This window comes from Bombina bombina, chromosome 6 (assembly GCF_027579735.1).
Source record: "Bombina bombina isolate aBomBom1 chromosome 6, aBomBom1.pri, whole genome shotgun sequence".
Lineage (NCBI taxonomy): Eukaryota > Metazoa > Chordata > Amphibia > Anura > Bombinatoridae > Bombina > Bombina bombina.
The window spans coordinates 1129883413-1129904508 of record NC_069504.1 but is presented as its reverse complement, the minus strand read 5'-3'; the positions used below and the strand labels follow the sequence as shown (position 1 = coordinate 1129904508).

General features: G+C 40.0%; 1 protein-coding gene across 6 annotated transcripts in view; it reads left to right on the top strand.

Annotated features, from left to right (window-relative positions):
* Positions 1 to 21096, top strand: part of C2CD5 (C2 calcium dependent domain containing 5) — a 584106-nt gene that overhangs the window by 47555 nt on the left and 515455 nt on the right. For 4 of the 6 annotated variants that reach the window (XM_053719104.1, XM_053719103.1, XM_053719102.1 and 1 more), the window contains exons 7-9: positions 2287 to 2438; positions 4674 to 4853; positions 16277 to 16362. In XM_053719104.1, coding sequence (XP_053575079.1) covers positions 2287 to 2438; positions 4674 to 4853; positions 16277 to 16362 — 418 coding nt within the window. The remainder of the gene's footprint in view (positions 1 to 2286; positions 2439 to 4673; positions 4854 to 16276; positions 16363 to 21096) is intronic. The other 2 variants (XM_053719107.1, XM_053719106.1) reach the window with 1 other exon arrangement.

Sequence of the window (21096 nt, the reverse complement as noted above, 5' to 3'; positions counted from 1 at the left end):
CTTAAAGGTACAATGAACCCAAATGTTTTCTTTTGTGATTCAGATAGAGTATGCAATTTTAAGCAACTTTCTAATTTTACTCCTATTATCAAATTTTCTTCATTTTCTTGGTATCTTTATTTGAAAAGCAAGAATGTAAGTGTAGATGCCGGCCCATTTTTGGTGAACAACATGGGTTGTTCTTGCTGATTGGTAGATAAATTCACCCACCAATAAACAAGTGCTGTCCAGGGTCTGAACCAAAATTGGCTGGCTCCTTAGATTAGATGCCTTCTTTTTCAAATAAAGATAGCAAGAGAACAAAGAAAATTTGATAATAGGAGTAAATTAGAAAGTTGCTTAAAATTGCATGTTCTATCTGAATCACAAAAGTAAAATTTGGGTTCAGTGTCCCTTTAAGGGGTTCAGCAGTACAAGCTCTGCGTCTAGTAGGTCTGTTCGTATTGTGGGTCGTGGACACCATCAAGTCTAGAAATATTGCTACATTACTTTATTCGGCTAACTAAAAGTGAATGAGTTTTGCTCATTTGTAACTACAAGAGTATACCTTCCCAGCTATCGCCATGAAAAAAAAACTTCACTTGGAATACATTTGGTCAACCCATGGCCGGCTTTAGTGGAGCCAGTAATGGATACTAATAATAATGATGATTTTATTACACGTTGTTTAAATTCATATCAAAATATTGTTTATTCGCAGTCCTGGCTTTTAATAAACATTTTTCTTAGCATTTTGTATCAATAATAATTATACATTTGATTTTAACAAAAATAATGTTTAGCTTTTTCTACTTAATGCTGTGGTCGATAAATCTGTTTAAAATTTAGGAGACCTACTTTTTGGAGCCAGACAGTGGTATTCGTATATTGATGTATGGAGAATAAAGCTAAAAGTTAGGAGCCAGGGATAAAATTCTAGGTGCCAGTGGCTCACTGGCTCCTGGGTTTGTTGAGCCCTGACTTAATGCATCTTGGGTATAGGCCATGTAAATTTCCTAACGTTGGTTTTATGGGGTAGACTTCTGGTTTCACTTCTCATTTCTGTTATGGGTGTTTCTCCCTTACTGTGCGCTACATTATCCTGTCTGTAACCTCCGGTGAGTTGCTTCTCTTACTAAGTTTGCATGATTCTAATAGAAATAAAACCTCTGCTAACACTATATCTGCCATGTAATGTCTGCAAGCTCTTTGTATGTGCTGTTTTCTTTTCTTCCACCTCCGCTACCAACTCTCTCAGGTCTCCGCTGGTTCAGCCACCAAGCCATGGATATCGCTCGACTCACAACAGCCCAATTCACACTGCTACTGGCTCCCGGCTTACTCAGAACTTCTCTGTGTCTGTTCCCACTCTCATCTACACTGGTACGGAACCTCTCAGTCTCAGCAGCTGGGCAGAGACAGGCCGCAGGCAGACTTGTCGCATGGTGCTGGCAGGGAGGCAGTGTAGGCAGCTACAGACAGTGTAGACAGCTTGTTTTGTTATGGAAAAAAAAACCTGCAGAAATGTTAAATCCCTTTTTCAGAGATGAAAATATAAATAAATATACGGAGATCCTTCTGTTGGCAAATACCCCCTCACAAATGTAGAGTGGTAAAAAAAAAAAAGATCAAATTTTCTAACTATCATTACTTGGTCTTTTTGACTTTAACTTATGTCATATTATGTCCTGGCCACTGGAACATGACCTATAAAATGAGCAGTTGGCCATTTTAATCTGACCTCCTAGACAGGCTCGGCCAACGCTAATGACACTGGGGCAGATAACAGAATGTATTTGCCGAGGGGAAATAGTTATTTTGCCAATGGAAGGGTCCTTCCTAAGGACAGGTAAGTGCATCTCTGGCTGGGCGGCTTGGCTACTTAGTTTCATAACTCGGCTCTGCTCTTTCCTTTGTTTTTAGCTGTGTCACGCTGATGATGCTGGAGGATAAGGAAACATTTATTACTCTTGCTGGGTGATTAACATGTTTTTTTTTCTGGCCGCATAAACCATAACACAATCCTTAAATTAAGACATCTATGCTTTATTTATTTTTTTATTTTTGTGTGCCTATGTATTTCTTTTGTTCTGCACATGTCATGCCTGATGGACGGCTGCAGGTTCTGGGCAGAGGGTCGGCATTTTCACTGCTATGGTGGGAAGTATCAGTATTTCTTCTGCTACTCATCTGGGGTTTACAGCATTGCCCACTTACTCCCAACATCCCCAGTGTGCGGACCTTGCCGTTGTCAGCCTGATCATATACCAAGGGATTACTTATTATTTTTCCACCTTCTTCTGGCAGGGCTCCCTTCAGTGAAGACCTTAACCCCAATACTCATTCATCAGGACCCTCCACCCCTCTGAAAAACCAAACATATTCCTTTTCACCTTCCAAGTCCTACAGCCGGCAATCCTCTTCTTCTGACACAGATTTGAGTTTGACTCCTAAAACTGGTAAGGTACTTCCACACACATTTTTTTTTTATTTGATTATTATGTTTCCTTGTTTGTACAGTTTTTTCATGTGGTCTTCCTTGCACCCAACGAGTTATCAAAATGATGTTACTGCAGTAGATGTAAAATATGGGTTCCCTTACGTTCTTGTTATTATGTGTATATGTTTCAACATCTAATATCTTTGACAAATTTACAAAACCTGTCTCACACAGAGTATGTTGTTTTTAATACAACAGTTAGATGTTCTGGTTTATAAGTAACTGCATTCCTGGATAATCATCTTTCTGGGTAACCATCAAGCCAGCATTTAAACCCCTGCCCCAAAACAGCATGCCTTACCGCACGACCACTCCAGACAGAGATTCTTGGTATTGACCAACTCTAGCACTTCAGTAGCTTGTACAGATTTGTCTCTGCATCTGGGAATTGTGGGTAATTCCAGTCACCTAACTCGGGGTCCTATACAATATTACACTGTTCTGTTGAGAACAAAAAAACACAAACATCAGGGATGAGTACTATATGTGCTCGTATAAGAGTTTGATGGGCATCAGACTGGATAAAGGGTTGTGGGTGTGTAGCATCTTACCAGGGGTCACTAGTCTTCTGAATGATTTACAGATGAAGCACCTGATAATGGATCCCTTTATCTTACTGTACCATATGAGGCAGCTTATCAGACTTATTTTATACTTATTTATTTATATATAATTGATGCCATACAAGCCTATTAATGATGGAGTACCTGCCCACTAATTATTACAAATGAGTGTATTCAGTGTTCTCCACCAGCTGGGTGGCGTTATAAATTAGTCGGTGGGGGCAGTGCAATGTTTTACTATTTTATAAATGTTATTTAAGCTATGGAAAGCACAGATTAATTGCATAATTTAACATTAATCAATTTAATGACAATCTGTGCAGCATGCATTTAAAAAAGAAAAAAAAAAAGATATATGCGTATACAATCTGTGCCACACATAATTACAAAGCCATTATATATTTTGCCACCATAATGATGTCAGTTACAAATTGTGCACAGGGCAGTGTAGCCCACCAGAATTGCCATCACCCTTTAACTGGTTAGATGCCAGGTGGCTGCAATGCTTTGTCATCCTAATTAGTGTCCAGTGTGTTAACCCTATCCTTGACCTCTCATTCACAGTGTTTTCACCCGTCCTACAGTAATGGTTAGCCAGCATGCCAGTGCCGTGGGTGATGAGATCTTTGCCCTCAACATGGCCACAATATTGTTGTTTTCTATTTTACATAGTAAATGTGGTTGAAAAAAAGACCAAAGTCCATTGAGTCGAGTTCAACCTATACAAATCTAATATGCTTACAAAAAAGCTCCCTTTGAGCTTAAATTAATCCCATTAGAAGGTGACCTCTGAGTTTCTATTAAAACATGTGAATAATTATTAAGTGTTAATTATTAGACTGTTCACATTTGGCCTCGTCCCTATTATATTAGGGTCATAAATGGAATAGATTCAGTGGTCATTGGAAAACTTTGGCTGCTCTCCACTTTTCAGGTGCTGAAACCCTTAAACAGAACAATGATAGACCTGGAAGGCTGAAGTTAAGTCTGTATTTAAAAAATGCACCAGGGACTCCAATGGGATCCTGGGTGTGGTCTGACCTCTCAAAAATATGGATGAGAAATATTGGCTATACTGGGGACCCCTGTATGGTTGCAACGAATACAGAGTCCTTTGTATTCATTCCCCCCCTTTTGTCTTAGAACTTGTGCCAAATGGACCCACAGAGTTTGCTGGACCCTACATAAAGTAATTGAGTTTCTCTGTTGGCTGCTCAGTGTCCTGCGAATGCAAGGATTTTTTTATTTATCTCCTCACGCACTCCAGTTACGCCTGGTGCATCTGATCCTGAGCACTTTATACGTTACAGCGTGAGCGAATAGTAGCTAAACATGAAACAAGAGAACGCAAGGGAAGTGCCATTTGTAACTGCTTTGTTCTCTGTACTGACATACTTTTGATAACTTCCCATTTCATTACCCATAGTATTGCTATTGTGTGTGCCACTTTGTCACTGTATAACTTGTGGCATTCCCTGTGCAAGCAGTATATATCTGTATACACTACGGTAATTGCTAGTTTTTTTTCTGTTGTTTTTTTTTTTGTTGCTTTATATTTTTACCTCTTTTCTTCTTTCTTTTTGTTCGTTTTTTCCCCCTCACCTGAAACGTCACCTTCTCTCTGTCATCAGCCCTTTTCTCCATGGGGTCTAGGTTTTTCATTAGCCCCAGCTCTGTTTCTCTAGTTTGTGAGTCTCCGAGACTCAAGCAGTCCAGCAGCCTTCTGCCTGTGTGTAACATCTCGCACTCTAGTCTTGTAAGCCCCTTTCTGAGGAAATCCGTTTCTTTCAGTGACGAACTGCTTCTGGCTGGTAGGACCAATATCACTTTGTGTTTTTTTGTTTTTTCTTTGCACGTTCACATTGTGCAAGCTCATTTTTAACTCTGATTTAACCCCTTGTCTGCCAGCGATGGTGCAGTGCATAAGCAATTTAATTTCTGCACGACAGTTTTTATTGCGAACAGTTATTAATATCTGAGACTAAAAGCATATGGAACAAACTAAAATATTTTTAAAGCGGCAATATCCCAGACAGTTCTACACTATTTTTATCCTTGAATTAATCTGTGAAAAATTATTATGTAAATCATGTTGAGCATTTTAAAACCGGTTTCACCTGGTCGGTCCCTTCCTTTGCAACAATAAACATAAATGTCTTAAGATATTGCTGATTTAAAGTAATGTATTTGTTTTTATTGAGAACACATGCATGCATAATTGCACATTCTACAAATGTCTGTATCAAAAAGCCATTTTTCATATTAATATGGATAAAATTATGTAACAGAATTACGACCATACCCAGAACACATTTATTTACTTTGTGAAGATTTGCAAATACAGCGCAGATTTGCAAATTAAAGGGGCATAATTACCATAATACCTGTGCTGAGATAATGCCTTGCTTTGGTGTTATCTCGTGAGGTTTCATAGTCAGCTTCTTTAAACTGAATAGGCAACTAACATGACTGTCCCTGCACATGCCAGATGCATGCTCTCTTGCAAGGCCTGGGATTAGAATCCTGATTGGCTGCTTAAAGTCCCTTAACATTGGGGTGTGAATACTTAGGAACTTTTGAGGTAAATATCTTCCTTTTTTACATAGAGATGTTCAGGTGATATTTTCTTGCTGGCATTTTACAGCTATGCTGCATCACTTTCAAGTGCTTCAACATTTGAGTATCATTGCCCTTTAAAGGGACATACTATTCATATGCTAAATCACTTGAAACTGATGCAGTATAACTGTAAAAAACTGACAGGAAAATATCACCTGAGCATCTCTATGTAAAAAAGGAAGATATTTTACCTCACAATTTCATCAGCTCACCAGAGTAAATGCTGTGTAAAAAGTTATACTTAAGCTACTGCCCAGCTGCAGGTAAAAAAAAATGAAAAAATGAACAGCAGCCAATCAGCATCAACAGTTCTGAGGTCATGAACTCCTTTACTGTGATCCCATGAGATTTCACTTAACTCTCATGAGATTTCATAGTAAACTTCCTTAAACTGAATAGGGAAATAAGATGAGTGTGCATGAGGCTTACTCCCTTGCCTGTCCCGGGACAGACATTCTGATTGGCTGCTTAAAGTTCTTTACAATGGGGTGTGAATACTTAGGACATTTTATGGTAAAATATCTTTCTTTTTTACATAGAGATGTGCAGGTGATATTTTCTAGTCTGCTTTTTACAGCTATGCTGCAGCACTTTCAAGTGTTTCAACATTTGGGTATCATGGCCCTTTAAGTTAGAAATCAGTAAAAGTAAACAACACAACACATTTGCAGCAAATCCCTAATAGTAATGTATGTGATCAGGTTGAAATCTGGGTTGAGTAAGTGGCACTGCGCATCTAAACTTGAGTGCTACACGGAACGTAAACAAACAATGCAATAATGACAGTTGCATGGTGCAGAGAACCTTAACATTATTTTGTGCAGACTAATACTTCTTTCCATTATCTGGATGTTTATTTTTTTTATTGTTTCCCATTGTCACTAATCCTCTGGGTTTTTTTTTTTATACTCTGTACGGTTTATTTTTCTCCTTTGTCATCATCCAACAGTCTGTTTAATATAGACTAGTCTAGTTAAGATATTCCCTTAAGGTAACTCAATTTTATTGAAGAATAGCCCCCTATTTACCCTCAACACCCCTCCCCAGGGCTTCTTTGTTTCTTTAGCAGAAGGTTGTGCGTCGCCTCCATTCAGAATGTGTCACTGCTGAGTGGACAATACAGGCCGCTTGTAGTGGTAGCGCGCACCTTTTTGTTTTGTATTAATTGGTGCAGCTTCCAGTAGGTTGTACTTGCTGCACTTGACGACAATATATAAAAAGCACTAGGGAGCAGGGTGTCAGGCTGGTTGTACAACTAAGGGTGAGCAAAGGTGCTATTTGTCACTAGAATTAAATACACCACCCTAGTCTATTATACAGTCGGCTGTTTACATGATACATTTTGTATCTTTTTAAAAGTGCTTTACAGTTTTTTTTATCATTTTTAACTGATAACGTTCTTCTATTTAATTACAATAAATAAATGTGATCAGACATTAATGTCAAGATCATTTACATTTGGGCCAGTTACAGTATCTCCCAGATCTAACTGGTAAAAACCTTGCAGGTTATAGCTACAAGAAGACAAATGTTCTTTTGAGAACGTTCTAAAGTGCAAGAAGCTCATGTTATTAAATCTACTGTAAATACTCTGACTTTGTGTCTATATGAGGATTATGGATGTACAGCGGGTCCCTATATAACTTCAAACCAGAGGAGTGTTACTTAACATAAAGCGCTTGTATGTGACGCTAAAAAGTACTTCCATATTATTTATACTTCCATATTAATATAACCAGTCACCTCTCTTCATATTCATGTATAAATACTCTTCTCTGTACTAATCTCATTTCTTAACTAAAATTGACCTAACGTGCTGAAATACGTGATATATATTGCTGCTTTATTTTGTCCTGGTTTCTTGTACTTGTTTTGCCGTTTTGGTATTTTTGTGTTCATGTATCACCTTCCTAATATTGTTTATTCTTTTGGACTGAACCTGAACTATATAATGTAGGACTATGGTTACATGGCGGTGTTTCCTTATCCAATCACAGCTAAAAATCTGCTTAGACATAAGTAGGCTTGGCAAAGGGTGAATGCATTTTTAATTTTGTGTTCTTTACTTTTGCATAATCATTTGAAATTATTTTATCATGTCGTGGCACCTTGACGGATGTATCTGTGTTTTTTCATATACTCAGTGTTTTCACAAGGTTTGGAATTCCACTTTTTTGTGTATAAAATTATAGTTAAAAGGCACTATATACAATTCTGCATATAAGAAATACAGTTCTGGTGCTCTCCTTTTAAAGATGTCTTGCTTACCAGTACCTTTTGTGTAGTGCATTATCCATTTTGGTAAGAGCAGAGGTTTACTGTGAGACGTCCACAATTTGTTTTGAAATGCCAGTGACTTTTAAATGACTTTTTCCATTTTTACCTATTTGTGTATTATTAGTGAATACTTTAATTTAAAATGTATACATATATAGTATGTCAAATTTTGGATATAGCTTTCCCCAAGGCAGAACATGCTGTGATCTGAGAGATGTCATTGCAGAAAATGCAGCGTGTCTGCAAAAAGAATGTGACACAATGCAGGAACTGTTGGTGCTTTTACATTGCAGCTGTACTCCACATCAGGCTGTTCTCTTCAAACAGCACTGTGCTCTGGCTGCACTGGTTAAAGGGTCAGGTTACTCCAGAATTGTTTTGGTTTTAAAAAGATAGCTAATCCCTTTATTATCCACCTTTATTATCCATTCCCCAGTTTTACATAACCAACACAGTTATATTAATACACTTTTGCCTCTGTGATTGCCTTATATCTAAGCCTCTGCAGACTGGCCCTTATCTCAGTTATTTTCACAGACTTACATTTTAGCAGTGCTGTCTCATAAATAAATAACTCCACAGGAGTGAGCACAATGTTATCTATATGGCACACATGAACTAGCGCTTTCTAGCTGTGAAAAACTGTCAAAATGCACTGATAAGAGGCGGCCTTCAAGGGCTTAAAATTGACATATGAGCCTACCTAGGTTTAGCTTTTCAACAAAGAATATTAAGAAAGTAATTTTGACTAGACTGTCCCTTAAAGTTTTCCTTAACACGGTGCAGCCAGAGTGATTCACTGTTTGAATAGAACAGTCAAAGAGCAGGTCTGCAAAGTGGCAGCACATTTAACTGATGACTGAAAATTCTCGCTCATTGGTGTCCCCTGATGATTAGAGTTTAAAACCCTGATCTACACATACCGATCATCTGCTGTATCTGTAATTGGTTTCATCCCTATGACACCTTAATGCAGAGGGGGAACCTATTGCACACATGCCCAAGACACTGCCTCTTACTAGGATACTCGACTGGTTTATTGGCTGTAATTCTAGTGAAGAATACAATATTGCTCTTAATAATCCATGCCACATAAGATTGTTGATATATATTACTTTTAAAAGAAAAATTATTTGATTTATTTACTTCCCCTATAAATTAAAACTATTATACCACTGGCACATGGTAATTTGTGGAAGATTGTAGCCAACTGGGCACATAATCTACAAAAAACTTCTACATCCCTGCCCAATGCCCTGCGTCCAGTGTGCAAATGACAGGACAGAGCTTGTATGTTACCTTATATGCAGAATTAACTGATGCCCGAGTAGCTTAAAAAAAAAAAAAGATCCACATATAAAGATGAGCATAAGAAAAATTTGTGTCCTTGAACAACACTTGCTGAAATCATTTACATAATCCTGTCTAACAAACTTCATGACTATTCACACAGATATATTTTTTAAAAAAAACAAGTAGAGCGGCCAAAATCTGTTACTTCATCAGCCCTGACTTGTTTCTGAAGGCCGAGAATCCAAAAATATTCCCGCAAGAACTTTCCAGCACTGTGACATTTGCAGCTGATTAATTGCCGTAAATATGGAGCATGTTATACGCTGGTTTAGAGGGGATTATTTAAATGATAATCTGAACAGATCACAATACTGGAAGTATATTAGATAAAATTATCTCTTTAAAGGGACATAAAACACTTTGAGATGGTAATATAAAATGATAAATCGTATATATATATATATATATATATATATATATATATATATATATATATATATATATATATATATATATATATATATATATATATATATATATACAAAAAAGTCTGCAATATACTTCATTATTAATTTTGTCCCCTTTTCCTGTAATTCCATTTAGAAATTGTGAACTTTTCAGTTCCTGTGCACTACACTGTTATATTCCACACAACCATTGGCTGCACACTCTACTGACCTATTTATAACTGTCCCTAATTGGCCACAGCTGAAAAACAGAATTTATGCTTACCTGATAAATTACTTTCTCCAACGGTGTGTCCGGTCCACGGCGTCATCCTTACTTGTGGGAATATCTCTTCCCCAACAGGAAATGGCAAAGAGTCCCAGCAAAGCTGGCCATATAGTCCCTCCTAGGCTCCGCCCACCCCAGTCATTCGACCGACGGACAGGAGGAAAAATATAGGAGAAACCACATGGTACCGTGGTGACTGTAGTTAGAGAAAATAATTCATCAGACCTGATTAAAAAACCAGGGCGGGCCGTGGACCGGACACACCGTTGGAGAAAGTAATTTATCAGGTAAGCATAAATTCTGTTTTCTCCAACATTGGTGTGTCCGGTCCACGGCGTCATCCTTACTTGTGGGAACCAATACCAAAGCTTTAGGACACGGATGAAGGGAGGCACCACTGCTTGCAAAACCTTTCTCCCAAAAATAGCCTCAGAAGAAGCAAAAGTATCAAATTTGTAAAATTTGGCAAAAGTGTGCAGTGAAGACCAAGTCGCTGCCTTACATATCTGGTCAACAGAAGCCTCGTTCTTGAAGGCCCATGTGGAAGCCACAGCCCTAGTGGAGTGAGCTGTGATTCTTTCAGGAGGCTGCCGTCCGGCAGTCTCATAAGCCAATCGGATGATGCTTTTAAGCCAAAAGGAAAGAGAGGTAGAAGTCGCTTTTTGACCTCTCCTTTTACCAGAATAGACAACAAACAAAGAAGATGTTTGTCTGAAATCTTTTGTAGCCTCTAAATCGAATTTTAGAGCACGGACTACGTCCAAATTGTGTAACAAACGTTCCTTCTTTGAAACTGGATTCGGACATAAAGAAGGTACAACTATCTCCTGGTTAATATTCTTGTTAGAAACAACCTTTGGAAGAAAACCAGGCTTAGTACGCAAAACCACTTTATCTGCATGGAACACCAGATAGGGCGGAGAACACTGCAGAGCAGATAACTCTGAAACTCTTCTAGCAGAAGAAATAGCAACCAAAAACAAAACTTTCCAAGATAGTAACTTAATATCTATGGAATGTAAAGGTTCAAACGGAACCCCTTGAAGAACTGAAAGAACTAGATTTAGACTCCAGGGAGGAGTCAAAGGTCTGTAAACAGGCTTGATCCTAACCAGAGCCTGAACAAATGCTTGAACATCTGGCACAGCTGCCAGTCTTTTGTGTAGTAAGACAGATAAAGCAGAGATCTGTCCCTTTAGAGAACTTGCAGATAATCCTTTCTCCAAACCTTCTTGTAGAAAGGAGAGAATTTTAGGAATTTTTATCTTATTCCATGGGAATCCTTTCGATTCACACCAACAGATATATCTTTTCCATATTTTATGGTAAATCTTTCTAGTTACCGGTTTTCTGGCCTGAACCAGAGTATCTATCACAGAATCTGAAAACCCACGCTTTGATAGAATCAAGCGTTCAATCTCCAAGCCGTCAGCTGGAGGGAGACCAGATTTGGATGTTCGAATGGACCCTGAACAAGAAGGTCCTGTCTCAAAGGTAGCTTCCATGGTGGAACCGATGACATATTCACCAGGTCTGCATACCAAGTCCTGCGTGGCCACGCAGGAGCTATCAAGATCACCGAGGCCCTCTCCTGTTTGATCCTGGCTACCAGCCTGGGAATGAGAGGAAACGGTGGAAATACATAAGCTAGGTTGAAGGTCCAAGGTGCTACTAGTGCATCTACTAGAGTCGCCTTGGGATCCCTGGATCTGGACCCGTAGCAAGGAACCTTGAAGTTCTGACGAGACGCCATCAGATCCATGTCTGGAATGCCCCATAATTGAGTTAGTTGGGCAAAGATCTCCGGGTGGAGTTCCCACTCCCCCGGATGGAATGTCTGACGACTCAGATAATCCGCTTCCCAGTTTTCCACACCTGGGATGTGGATCGCAGATAGGTGGCAGGAGTGATCCTCCGCCCATTGAATTATTTTGGTCACTTCTTTCATCGCCAGGGAACTCCTTGTTCCCCCCTGATGATTGATATACGCAACGGTCGTCATGTTGTCTGATTGGAATCTTATGAATCTGGCCTTTGCTAGCTGAGGCCAAGCCCTGAGAGCATTGAAGATCGCTCTTAGTTCCAGAATGTTTATCGGGAGAAGAGACTCTTCCCGAGACCATGGTCCCTGAGCTTTCAGGGATTCCCAGACCGCGCCCCAGCCTACTAGACTGGCGTTGGTCGTGACAATGACCCACTCTGGTCTGCGGAAGCTCATTCCCTGGGATAGATGGTCCAGGGTCAGCCACCAACGGAGTGAATCTCTGGTCTTCTGATCTATTTGAATCATTGGAGACAAGTCTGTATAGTCCCCATTCCACTGTTTGAGCATGCACAGTTGTAATGGTCTTAGATGAATTCGTGCAAAAGGAACTATGTCCATTGCTGCAACCATCAACCCTACTACTTCCATGCACTGCGCTATGGAAGGACGTGGAACAGAATGAAGAACTTGACAAGTGCTTAGAAGTTTTGACTTTCTGACCTCTGTCAGAAAAATCCTCATTTCTAAGGAATCTATTATTGTTCCCAAGAAGGGAACTCTTGTTGACGGGGACAGAGAACTTTTTTCTATGTTCACCTTCCATCCGTGAGATCTGAGAAAGGCCAGAACGATGTCTGTATGAGACTTTGCTGTTGACAGGGACGACGATTGTATTAGAATGTCGTCCAAGTATGGTACTACTGCAATGCCCCTCTGTCTTAGAACCGCTAGAAGGGACCCTAGTACCTTTGTGAAAATCCTTGGAGCAGTGGCTAACCCGAATGGGAGGGCCACAAACTGGTAATGTTTGTCCAGAAAGGCTAACCTTAGGAACTGATGATGTTCTTTGTGGATAGGAATATGTAGGTACGCATCCTTTAGATCCACGGTAGTCATAAATTGACCTTCCTGGATAGTGGGTAGAATCGTTCGAATGGTTTCCATCTTGAACGATGGTACCCTGAGAAATTTGTTTAGGATCTTCAAATCCAAAATTGGTCTGAAAGTTCCCTCTTTTTTGGGAACTACGAACAGATTTGAATAAAATCCCATTCCTTGTTCCTTTATTGGAACTGGGTGTATCACTCCCATCTTTAACAGGTCTTCTACACAATGTAAGAACGCCTGTCTCTTTATTTGGTTTGATAAGTGAGACATGTGGAACCTTCCCCTTGGTAGTAGTTCCCTGAATTCCAGAAGATAACCCTGAGAAACTATTTCTAGTTCCCAGGGATCCTGAACATCTCTTGCCCAAGCCTGAGCAAAGAGAGAGAGTCTGCCCCCTACTAGATCCGGTCCCGGATCGGGGGCTACTCCTTCATGCTGTTTTGTTAGCAGCAGCAGGCTTCTTGGCCTGCTTACCCTTGTTCCAGCCTTGCATAGGCTTCCAGGCTGGTTTGGGCTGTGAGGCATTACCCTCTTTCTTAGAGGATGCAGAATTAGAGGCCGGTCCGTTCCGTTCCTGATATTGCGAAAGGAACGAAAATTAGACTTATTCTTAGCCTTGAAAGGCCTATCTTGAGGAAGGGCGTGGCCCTTTCCCCCAGTGATGTCTGAGATAATCTCTTTCAATTCTGGTCCAAATAGAGTTTTACCTTTGAAAGGGATGTTAAGCAATTTTGTCTTGGATGATACATCCGCTGACCAAGACTTTAGCCAAAGCGCTCTGCGCGCCACAATTTCAAACCCTGAATTTTTCGCCGCTAATCTAGCTAATTGCAAAGCGGCATCTAAAATAAAAGAGTTAGCCAACTTAAGTGCGTGAACTCTGTCCATAACCTCCTCATATGGAGTCTCTCTACTGAGCGACTTTTCTAGTTCCTCGAACCAGAACCACGCTGCTGTAGTGACAGGAACAATGCACGAAATGGGTTGTAGAAGGTAACCTTGCTGTACAAAAATCTTTTTAAGCAAACCTTCCAATTTTTTATCCATAGGATCTTTGAAAGCACAACTATCCTTGATAGGAATAGTAGTGCGCTTGTTTAGAGTAGAAACTGCCCCCTCGACCTTAGGGACTGTCTGCCATAAGTCCTTTCTGGGGTCGACCATAGGAAATAATTTCTTAAATATAGGGGGGGGAACAAAAGGTATGCCGGGCTTCTCCCACTCCTTATTCATTATGTCCGCCACCCGCTTGGGTATAGGAAAAGCGTCGGGGTGCACCGGAACCTCTAGAAACTTGTCCATCTTGCATAATTTCTCTGGAATGACCAAGTTGTCACAATCATCCAGAGTAGATAACACCTCCTTAAGCAGTGCGCGGAGATGCTCTAATTTAAATTTAAATGTCACAACATCAGGTTCAGCTTGTTGAGAAATTTTTCCTGAATTTGAAATTTCCCCATCTGACAAAACCTCCCTCATGGCCACTTCAGATTGGTGTGAGGGAATGACAGAACAATTATCATCAGCGCCCTCCTGCTCTTCAGTGTTTAAAACAGAGCAATCGCGCTTTCTCTGATATGCAGGCATTTTGGATAAAATATTTGCTATGGAGTTATCCATTACAGCCGTCAATTGTTGCATGGTAATAAGCATTGGCGCGCTAGATGTACTAGGGGCCTCCTGCGTGGGCAAAACTGGTGTAGACACAGTAGGAGATGATGTAGTATCATGTCTACTCCCCTCATCTGAGGAATCATCTTGGGCAATTTCATTATCTGTGGCAGTACTGTCCTTACTTTGTTTGGACGCTATGGCACAATTATCACACAATTTTAAATGGGGAGACACATTGGCTTTCATACATATAGAACATAGCTTATCCGAAGGCACAGACATGTTAAACAGGCTTAAACTTGTCAATAAAGCACAAAAAACGTTTTAAAACAAAACCGTTACTGTCTCTTTAAATTTTAAACAGAAACACTTTATTACTGAATATGTGAAAAAGTATGAAGGAATTGTTTAAAAATTACAAAAATTTCACCACAGTGTCTCAAGCATTAAGAGTATTGCACACCAATTTTCAGAGCTTTAACCCTTAAAATAACGGAACCGGAGCCGTTTACAAATTTAACCCCTATACAGTCCCAGTTACAGCCTTTGCTGAGACCTAACCAAGCCCAGAGGGGAATACGATACCAAATGACGCCTTCTAGAAACTTTTCCAGCTACTTTCAGATCCTCACACATGCATCTGCATGTCTTGCTCTCAAAAACAACTGCGCAGTAATGGCGCGAAAATGAGGCTCAGCCTACAACTGGGAAGGCCCTTCCTGACTGGAAAAGGTGTCTAACATAGTGCCTGCCGTTAAAAAACGTTCCCCAAGTTTATAAATGTGAATTATCAGCATAAACATGTATACAATGTCCAAATAAAGCAATCGATTTAGCCCATAAAAATGTCTACCAGTTTTATAGCCCATATTAAGCCCTTTATTCTGTTTGAGACTAAGAAAATGGCTTACCGGTCCCCATGAGGGGAAATGACAGCCTTCCAGCATTACACAGTCTTGTTAGAAATATGGCTAGTCATACCTTAAGCAGAAAAGTCTGCTAACTGTTTCCCCCAACTGAAGTTACTTCATCTCAACAGTCCTATGTGGAAACAGCAATCGATTTTAGTTACTGTCTGCTAAAATCATCTTCCTCTCACAAACAGAAATCTTCATCCTTTTCTGTTTCAGAGTAAATAGTACATACCAGCACTATTTTAAAATAACAAACACTTGATAGAAGAATAAAAAACTACATTTAAACACCAAAAACTCTTAACCATCTCCGTGGAGATGTTGCCTGTGCAACGGCAAAGAGAATGACTGGGGTGGGCGGAGCCTAGGAGGGACTCTATGGCCAGCTTTGCTGGGACTCTTTGCCATTTCCTGTTGGGGAAGAGATATTCCCACAAGTAAGGATGACGCCGTGGACCGGACACACCAATGTTGGAGAAAGATAACCTTAGTTACAACATGGCCTCTCCCATTGTTTTTTAAAAACTAAAACTTTACACTTATTTTGACTAAACAGCTAATGAAACTTTAAAAAATACATCTACATGTTGTTCTCAGACTAATCTTTTATCACCATTCTCACCATTCTATCTGGCATTTATTTAGTGTTAAATGTCCCTTTATTTAGACCCTGATGCACACAATAAACAGCTGCTAGAACTTCTTTAGCCTGTGGCCCATTGGTTTAATGCCTGATGATTTTATATTACAAAATGCACTTGCAGAATTGTGTGTCTGATTCAGCATTAACAAGTGCATGTGTCTTGTGAAATCGACGCTATTTCTAGGTGTTCACAGTGTGAGACTCGCTGTAGAGAGGACCGAGTATGTTTATATGAATTTCATCTCTCTATCTGATAATGTTCCTTAGGGATGGGAAGTGGGAGCGCGGGGAGAGAGGGAGGGGCATTTAAAGCCCTCGTCAGACAGCAGACGCAGACTACGCTGGAGCAGAGGGTGAGCAATTGCTTCTGATTTCTGTTTCTATAATGTTGTTTGTACAGATGAATATATTGTGTGTGATGGACGGAATGCTCAGACCATGCCTGTGAGCACCGTTTTTCAGAGGCTTCATTAAAGGGATGTGAAACCCAATTTTTGTTTCTGTCATGATTCAGATAGAGCTGCAATTTTAAGAAACTTTCTAATCTACTCCTATTATCAAATTTTATTTGTTCTCTTGATATCTCTATTTAAAAAAGCCGGAATGTAAGCTTAGGAGCCAGCCTATTTTTGGTTCAGCACCTGGGTAGCACTTGCTGATTGGTGGCTACATTTAGCTTACATTCCTGCTTTTCAAATAAAGATATCAAGAGAACAAATTACAATTGATAATAGGAGTAAATTAGAAAGTGACTTAAAACGACATGCTCTGAGTCATGAAAGAAAACATTTGGGTTTAGTGTCCCTTTCTAACTGAACTTTAGGTAAAGAGTTAATTTCCTTTTTTCCCTGACGTCACATAACCGTACAGCACTGCTGCTGGGATATTGGTGTCTTGCCTGTGTAGAGATCTCATACTTGTCACCAGAGTTCTGCCCTTTTGTAATGTTGATCGTGTTGTGGGACCTGCTGAGTGTTACAAATTACAATTAGTGAGTGTTGATCAGTTACTATTGCTACTTGAGAGCTGTCTACAAACCTGAACCAGATGTCAATTTTAAAAAAATGTTGTTACCTTAGAATCCTTGCTAATTCAGTGAACTGACACCAGAAACTGAATGTTATTAATACTCTTAAATGGACATTAAAGGGACAGCCTACTGCAGAATTTTTATTGTTTAAAAAGATAGATAATCCCTTTATTACCCATTCCCCAGTTTTGCATAATCAACACTGTTATATTAATATACTTTACCTCTGTGATTACCTTGTTACTAAGCCTCTGCAGACTGCCCCCTTATTTCAGTTATTTTGACAGACTTGTATTTTAGCCAATCAGTGCTGACTAAACACTCCACGAGTGAGCACAATGTTATCTATATGACACACATAAACTAGTATGTCTGTGAAAAACGGTAAAAATGCACTGAGATAAGAGGCGGTCTTCAAGGGTTTAGAAATTAGCATATGAGCTTACCTAGGTTTAGCTTTCAACATATAATTCCAAGAGGACAAAGCAAATTTGATGATAAAAGTAAATTGGAAAGTTCTTTAAAAACGCATGCTCTATCTGAATAAGGAAAGTTTAATTTTGACTAAACTGTCCCTTTAATTCAGACTGGGGAGTTGTCAGACAGTGACGATTCTTCAATTAGGTCAAAGCATAACAAATTTGTCCAAAATCTAGAAGCCACCTGAGATCTGAGATGTTCCTGTAGCAGAACCCAGTGTGTGACACTATGGGTAAATCGGATCCAAATTCTTTATGAATCAATTGTCAAGCAGCTGTCAAACAAGATACAAATGTTCATTTATATAAAATAAATAACAAGAAGTGAAGCAAGTAACAACTTTTCACAACCCTTCTAGTCTTCACCCTGCATGGTCTTCTGTATTTCTTGGCACTGCCCTGCTGGAGATTTTCTGGCATTTAGTGCCTCATATAGCTGGAGCTGCCATCACAAAGCCACTTGGCTAATGAGAGAGTGTTTCATGCTGGGATTGAGACCAACCAAGAAGACATTCAGGGACTCCCCCTGCCACTTAAAGAACTCTGCAAGCTCCCCCACTTTCCCAGCATGCTCCACTGATGCGTATACTTTTGAAGTGGAGCTCAGCAGGAGAGTTACAGGGCTGGGCCGCAGTCTTCATATCTATCGGCGCTACAGAATTTTGTGGCGCTATACAAATAAATAATAATATCTGCATTGTATGGCAGTGACCTGCGTTGCTGTATGTTATGCACATTGCTGCTATAAAATTCTACAGTTCATCATTTTTAGAGTTCACTGGGTCCTCAACAGACTGATACTGCAGGACTCATGCACACTACACAGCTCAGCATTTCAATAGATCACAGGCTCCGGGCCTTGCCTTCATAGGCAATGCGGCATTCTGGGACTTTTAATTCTCAGCTGCATTGCCTAGAAAGGAACCAGCCTTAATTGTATGTGCAGCTTTCAGCAGTAAGTTACAGCCAGCAGGTAAAAGAGAGGAGCACTCGTTAGTGTACTGGAGGCGCCAAACCCGGGCACCAGGGCTTATTTTTTAGGCGCCAGGGTGCCATTAACCAGGTTTGTCAAGCCCTGACTTAGGTTTGATTTTTGCACAATGTACCGAATATTCCTGTTAATGTCAGTTTTATTTTAAACAAATTTAAAGGGACAGTCAAGTCCAAAAAAAACTTTCATGATTCAGATAGAGAATGTAATTTTAAACATCTTTCCAATTTACTTTTTTCACCAATTTTGCTTTGTTCTCTTGGTATTCTTAGTTGAAATCTAAACCTAGGAGGTTCATATGCCAATTTCTTAGACCTTGACGACCGACTCTAAGCTGAATGCATTTTGACCACTAGAAAGTGGTAGTTCATGTGTTTCATATAGATAACATTGAGCACATGCACGTGAATTTACCATAGAGACTGCTCTGATTGGCTAAAATGCAAGTCTGTCAAAGAACTGAAAAAAGGGGCAGTTTGCAGAGGCTTAGATACAAGGTAATCACAGAGGTAAAAAGTGTATTATTATAACTGTGTTGGTTATTCAAAACTGGGGAATGCGTAATCAGGGGATTATCTATCTTTTAAAACAACAAATATTCTGGTGTTGACTGTCCCTTTTAACGGAACCTTTTTTCATGCAAACATTTTTCAAGCATGTTTAAATAGTGCTCTTTCATATGCCTGATTAGAATGTTTTGCTTAAGTGGGCAGAATGAACATTCTGGATACAGTACTTCCACATTGACACATGTACTTATTCATTTGTGGTTATTAAAGGGACATTATACACTAGATTTTTCTTTGCATAGATGTTTTGCAGATGATCAATTTATATAGCCCATACAGGATTTTTTTTTTTTAAATGTATAGTTTTGCTTCTTTTTAAATAATATTGTGCTGATTTTCAGACTCATAACCAAGCCCCGAAGTTTTAGTAGAATACTGATGTATACTTACTCCAGCTTGCTCCTGTTTGCATATGAAAATACTCTTTACACAGATCATGGGGGAGTGGGGGAGTGTCTGCTATTTCCCAATTAAATTGGGTGTTCCACCTAACCTTTTCAAGGGGGCTAAACTGAGAGCTTATAAGTACGTTTTTAAACCGTTTTATACTGGATTTTTAGTTCAGTATCTGTGCATATTATTCTTTATAGCAGTGTCTATTACATGCAGTTATATGATAATTGGTGTATACGGTCCCTTGTGCAGCACAAGGTTTATGGTGACACAAGTGAGTTAGTTGTGGTACGGAGACCATGCGGGAAATTAAATTACTGAGGTTAAAGCCTTGTCATCGCTACATGCCCCAGTAAGCAAGAATCTTGTTACGCAGCAGCAAATGCTCTCTAAGTCAGTCAGTGTTAGGATGGCAATAAAATCACACTGATTACTGATTGGATGAATTATCATGTAATGAATGTTCTAATTAAAACAAGGAATATATGAATTTCATGGAAAATAATTATAATTCAGACAGCCCTACTGGAGCTTCTACCAGTCTCTATTATTAACAAGTGCTGCTAACACATATGCTACAAAATGCCGCTAACAGGCACGCCCTAGTGCCGCAAACAGACATGTTCTAACTACATTTATTTATTGTATTTCCATGTTAAATTGAAATGAATATGCAAATTTTAGTTTTTTTTCTGTGTGTCAAGACATAAAATAAAGCTGTAAATGTGACCACACAACAGTGACTTTAGCTTATTTTTACTGGCGTTCTCATAAATAAACTGTCACAATGGCATGCAAGGTCTTCGCTGTGTTACAAAATGAGTTGTCACTTCTTCTGTGACTGTAGTTGTGGGACATAAATGTAAAGATCCATAGATAAAGAGTGTTGGCAAAGCACTGAGGTAGCAAAGGCCATACGATGGCATTATAAATATGACTGATCTTGCTGCTAGTGATGTCATCTGTTATGTGTGCATCCTTCATTCTTTACAATCCATACAATACTGTCCCTGGCTATGGGACAATTTCACTACTGTAGTTTAATAGAAACCTCTCCCATGCTGCAGTGTATACAGCTTTATCGGTATCACGCTAGTTACTGACCTTCAGCCGTTACGTACCTTCAGCCGTTACGTACCTTCAGCCGTTGCGTACCTTCAGCCGTTGCGTACCTTCAGCCGTTGCGTACCTTCAGCCGTTGCGTACCTTCAGCCGTTGCGTACCTTCAGCCGTTGCGTACCTTCAGCCGTTGCGTACCTTCAGCCGTTGCGTACCTTCAGCCGTTGCGTACCTTCAGCCGTTGCGTACCTTCAGCCGTTGCGTACCTTCAGCCGCTGCGTACCTTCAGCCGCTGCGTACCTTCAGCCGCTGCGTACCTTCAGCCGCTGCGTACCTTCAGCCGCTGCGTACCTTCAGCCGCTGCGTACCTTCAGCCGCTGCGTACCTTCAGCCGCTGCGTACCTTTAGCCGCTGCGTACCTTTAGCCGTTGCGTACCTTTAGCCGCTGCGTACCTTCAGCCGCTGCGTACCTTCAGCCGCTGCGTACCTTCAGCCGCTGCGTACCTTCAGCCGCTGCGTACCTTCAGCCGCTGCGTACCTTCAGCCGCTGCGTACCTTCAGCCGCT